The 5000-nt window shown below is 43.0% G+C and overlaps 1 protein-coding gene across 2 annotated transcripts in view; it reads left to right on the forward strand.

Moving 5' to 3' along the window:
• Positions 1-5000, forward strand: part of LOC128617973 (F-actin-uncapping protein LRRC16A) — a 41813-nt gene that overhangs the window by 21913 nt on the left and 14900 nt on the right. For both annotated transcript variants that reach the window (XM_053641261.1, XM_053641262.1), the window contains exons 14-20: positions 1-9; positions 630-706; positions 818-922; positions 2267-2336; positions 3050-3131; positions 3248-3347; positions 3971-4025. The exon at positions 1-9 is cut by the window's left edge and continues 69 nt beyond it. In XM_053641261.1, the coding sequence (XP_053497236.1) occupies positions 1-9; positions 630-706; positions 818-922; positions 2267-2336; positions 3050-3131; positions 3248-3347; positions 3971-4025 (498 nt within the window). The remainder of the gene's footprint in view (positions 10-629; positions 707-817; positions 923-2266; positions 2337-3049; positions 3132-3247; positions 3348-3970; positions 4026-5000) is intronic.

Below are 5000 nucleotides of genomic sequence, written 5' to 3' on the forward strand. Positions count from 1 at the left end.
CTGGACCTGGTCAGTGGCCATCACAGCACCTTTACACACACTGCTGTAAATTATACAACAAGTGGACACTAAATGATCCGAGTCACGAAACAAGTAACAATGCTGCTCTGTTTAAACCTACACCAGAGTTTATTTATGTCTAGCTCGTTCGGAGATTTTAAGAATTTCCTTAAACACACAAGAGTAGTGCGAATTACACTTTACACACTTCCACATTTAAACATCAGACTACCCCACCCCCACCCCACCCCCCTAAACCACCACCCCCAATCTCCGTACGATTCTGGAATGATTGACAGTTGCACGGGTGTTCTGAACTCTCTGATATCGACTGACACCCCGGAAGCCCCGCCCCCCTTTCCTCAGTCTTCCTGTCTGGTTTACTTAAGGTGTAGAAACTGAAAAAGTTGCACATGCTCCGATGAATTGTTGAACGTAATGACTTTTTCCTAGAATAAACTTTTCTGCTTAAACTTTCCTCCTTTCCACATATTAACAGTATTAATTAAACCGCTGAGCTGGTGGTTACCGTATAACCCCGTATATACGCACACTACCGATTCCACCTACGAGTGACATGTGACCGACCATATTGAAAATGTACCGTTCCTACTTTCTGTACTGTTCAGGTCTGCTCTTCTTTACTCCGAGGCTCTCTGAAGCATCTTTCTGTCCTCAACATGTCCAAGAGCGTCTTGAGTATTAAGTAAGAAATACACACATGGACACACGCAATGCTTTCTGCAGTAAAACGTGAACATGATCAATGTAGCGGTTCATTATTTCTTTGTTTTTGTCTCTTGCGCGCCCCCTGCAGGAAAGGAAAGGAGCTGCCCTCCTCCTTTAAGCAGTTCTTCAGCAATGCTCTGGCCCTCAACACCATCGTCCTGTCCGGCACCAAACTGCCTCCAGAGGCCCTCAAGTGAGTCACGCAAAGCTATTCGGTTTTTTATTATCCTCCCGTTCAGATGAAAGTGTAGCGGGATGAAATATCGAGACTCGGAGGTCAGACTGGAACAAACAGGACAGTAGAGTCTTTACACCCAACTGTATATAGTTTATATACCATAAAACAGGAGCAACTTAATACGGTAAATACGGTGAAGTACACAGTGTTCGGATAATAACCTGAAGTCTCGAGCATTGGAAGGAAGGAAGGAAGGAAGGAACAAAGTTAGCGGGGGGAATGGATGGAAGGAAGGAACAAAGGAACGTAGGAAAGAACAAAGAATGAAGGAAGGAAGTGTGGGAAGGTAGGAAAGAGGGAAGGAAGGAAGAAACAAAAAGAAAGATGGAACAAAGGAAGGTGTAGGAGGGAAGATAGGATCCAAGGAGTGAAGGAACGAATGAAAGAATGTAGGAATGAATAAAGGCAGAAGGGCAGGAAGGAAGGAAGTATGGAAGGAAGGGAAAAAACAGAAAGAAGGGGAAAGGATGGAAGGAACAAAGAAAAGATGGAATGAACAAAGTAAAGAAGAACAGACTGAAGAAAAGCACGAGGGATGCAAGGAAGTATGGAATGAAGCGAGGAAGGAAAGAAGAAAGGAACAAAGAAAAGATGCAACAAAAGAAGGAAGGGGCGAAGGAACGAAAGAAGGAACGAAGGAAAGATTAAAGATGGAAGGATTGGAGGAAGGATGGTAGGAACAAAGAAAAGATGGAAAGAAAGAAGGAAGAGGCGAAGGAACGAAAGAAGGAACGAAGGAAAGATTAAGGATGGAAGAAAGGAACGAATGAATGTTCTAAGATGATTAACTACAAGGCTTTTAGTGTGTGATTTAACCGAACCGAGGTTTATCACCGTAAGCTCTGTGTGGTCACACGTCTTCACTTCTCCTCACAGTGACACTTGTTTTCACCATCACATGCAGGCGGCACTTCAGGATGTCTACACAGTGGGATGTGAAACTTGTTTAAGAAATTTTAGGAAGGAACAGAGCCCAGTTCCTGAAAATCATCTTTGTGACCTGCACTATACAGTATAACACATTTCATATCTGTGTCTACTGTTCTGCACGTTTCCCCGTCCGGTCTCGTTAATCTGCAGGAGTTCAGTGTGTCACGTGTCTCGAGTCAGGGCAGTTCCATTTCATTCGTCTAACGTGTGTAACAATGGGCATTGTCCCAAAGCAGCTTTACAGAAATCCCGATATAGAATTCATTAATAATTAACTAATGAGTGTGTGTCTGGTCATTTTTCCTGGGTGTAGTATCTCATTGTGTGTGTGTGTGTGTGTGTGTGTGTGTGTGTGTGTGTGTGTATCAGAGCTTTATTGCTGGGTCTGGCCTGTAATCCCAACCTAAAAGAAGTCTCTTTGGATCTGAGCAGTTGTGAGGTATGCACACACACACACACACACACACACACACACACCACGCAGTAACCTGAACCATCATCCTTCACACACACACACACACACACGTCTTTTTTTTCTGAGTCTGTATTGAGGAAGTTATTTCAGCCTCAAATTTCCCCACGTGAATGCTGACGAAATTATTGAGGCCAGCTGGAACGCCTTAAACCGACAAAATATGTCCAGATTCTGTGCACACACACACACACACACACACACACACACAAACACACTCCCACTATCATCGTTTCGTAATTCTGCGCTCTTGTGTGGTTCTCTAAAGTGTCTTCACTGCATTTTAATCACGTGAGCGGAGAGTGGTGATGTTACATTATGTGATGCTGATATGTAGGTACTCGGTCACGATTATAATAAGCGGTGAGGTTATTAAAGGTTATTAAAATAAATAAGTAAGCACGTACGTAGGTACGTAGGTGAGTACATAAGTAATTGCGTACGTAAGTAGGTTAGTAGATAATTATATACGTAAGGGAGTAAGTACAGAAGTAGGTATGCTTAAATAGATATATAATTACGCTTGAAGTAAATACATAAAAGTAAGTAAGAGAAAAAGAAAGAACGTGTGATTATAATGCGTGGGTGTTCCTTTATTCTTGACTAAATAAAAAATACATTTGTAAAATAAAAATTCTGACATTGTGTGTGTGTGTGTGTGTGTGTGTGTGTGTGTGTAGCTGCGTTCAGCTGGAGCTCAGATTCTGGAAGGCTGTATAGCTGAGATGCCCAACATCTCTAGCCTGGATATTTCAGATAACGGTCAGAACACAACACACACACGTTCCTTTCAGTTGTGGTTTATTGTCTCTCCTCTCAGACGCGATAAGAATCAGGAGTGTGTTGAATAAGGTTAAACGCTGATGCTCCGTGTGCAGGTTTGGACTCTGATCTGACGACTCTGCTGGTGTGGCTGGCTAAGAATCGCTCCATCAGACAGCTGTCTCTGGGCAAGAACTTCAACAACATCAAATCCAAGTGAGAGGCATTAGCAGTGTGTGAGCCACGGGGTCACACATTACTCTCTCACACAGATCCCCCTCCCAGGAAATGCATTGCTTTAATACTGAAATTCCCGGTAATATAGTGCACGATATGAAACATATCACCTGGATGCCGAATTTAGGCATTCTATTAAAAAGTCCGTTAGCGGACTATTGGAAGAAAAACATGGCGGATATACTGTATGATTAAGCTCATTTAGCTGATCGGGAACATCTGAGAACTAATTGGGCGGGGTTTAATATTCTAATGCGCACGCTTGATTGACAGCTGTCTGTCCAAGACTCCCACTCTGCTCAAGTAGAACGAAACGCAGCGGCAGCGGATGGAACGGTGTACTACCTCCACCATGATAGGCTACGCTCACTGGGCTAGCTTTCACAAGACATGAAAACCTGAGCACATGATGCGACAAGCAGCATCAGCCGTGCAACTGGTTACCCAGTATAAGCCCCGCCTCCTTTGCGTTTAATCAGGAGAACTTCTATATTTCTGTAGAAACTCAGTGCTTCTGCAGCTGTTATACATATATAACACAAATACAATGTAATGTGTGTGTGTGTGTGTGTGTGTGTGTGTGTGTGTGTGTGTGTGTGCAGGAATCTGGGGCAGGTGCTGAACAATTTGGTTCTTATGATCCAGGAGGAGGAATCTGTAAGTGTTTATATGAGCCTGGACTCTTACTCCACACCGCGTAACTTGCTCTAATTTCATCAAGCTAGTTTACATTAGTATTATAGGTTTTAAAAAAAAGTGTAAGGTCTAAACTAGAAACATGAACACTGAAAGCTAAGGCTTAGACTAAGCTACTTAGACGCACCAAAACAAGAAACAGCAGGGCATACAACATCCGGCAGTAAACACGGAATCGGTGCACACATTTAGGTGGCAAACCAATGACAGGACCAAAACAAACACTAGCAAGCTAGGAGAACATGAAGCAAGCAGGGAGTACAAAATAAAATAGAAAGCAACCTGTTATAAAAAGCCTTAAGTATTTTTTTATACTGAATTATATCTTATTGATATTTTATTTATATTGGGAAAAAATAACACAAAAAGAAAGACACGGCCACACTTTTACCCTCGTCAGAAAATCAAGATTCTACGAATCTACGCGGTTTTCAGGTTTAAAGGTTTCATAGCCTTTATTTGCTTATTTTGGGCGGCTGTGGATCAGGTGGTAGAGCGGGTCGTCCACTAATCGTAAGGTTGGCGGTTCGATTCCCGGCCCACGTGACTCCACGTGCCGAAGTGTCCTTGGGAAAGACACTGAGCCCCGAGTTGCTCCCGATGGCAAGTTAGCGCCTTGCATGGGAGCTCTGCTACCATTGGTGTGTGTGTGTGTGTGAATGAGAACCAGTGTAAAGCGCTTTTTTGTAGAACCGCTAAGTTTACCATATCTGTACATATGACTCTTTTTATAATACAACACAATAACACTTGTCTGTCATGTGTTTAACTCTAACTCAGGGTTTTCAGTGAGAGGTTCTGTCCCTTGGTTTCAGTCTAGGATGTATTTAAAGTGTATTATGAACTAAGTGTGTATGGAACTGACAGACTGATGATGATGATGGTGGTGGTGGTGTGTGTGTGTGTGTGTGTGTGTGTGTGTGTGTGTGTGTGTGT

The sequence above is a fragment of the Ictalurus furcatus genome, chromosome 14 (genome assembly GCF_023375685.1).
Source record: "Ictalurus furcatus strain D&B chromosome 14, Billie_1.0, whole genome shotgun sequence".
NCBI classification, from domain to species: Eukaryota; Metazoa; Chordata; class Actinopteri; order Siluriformes; family Ictaluridae; genus Ictalurus; species Ictalurus furcatus.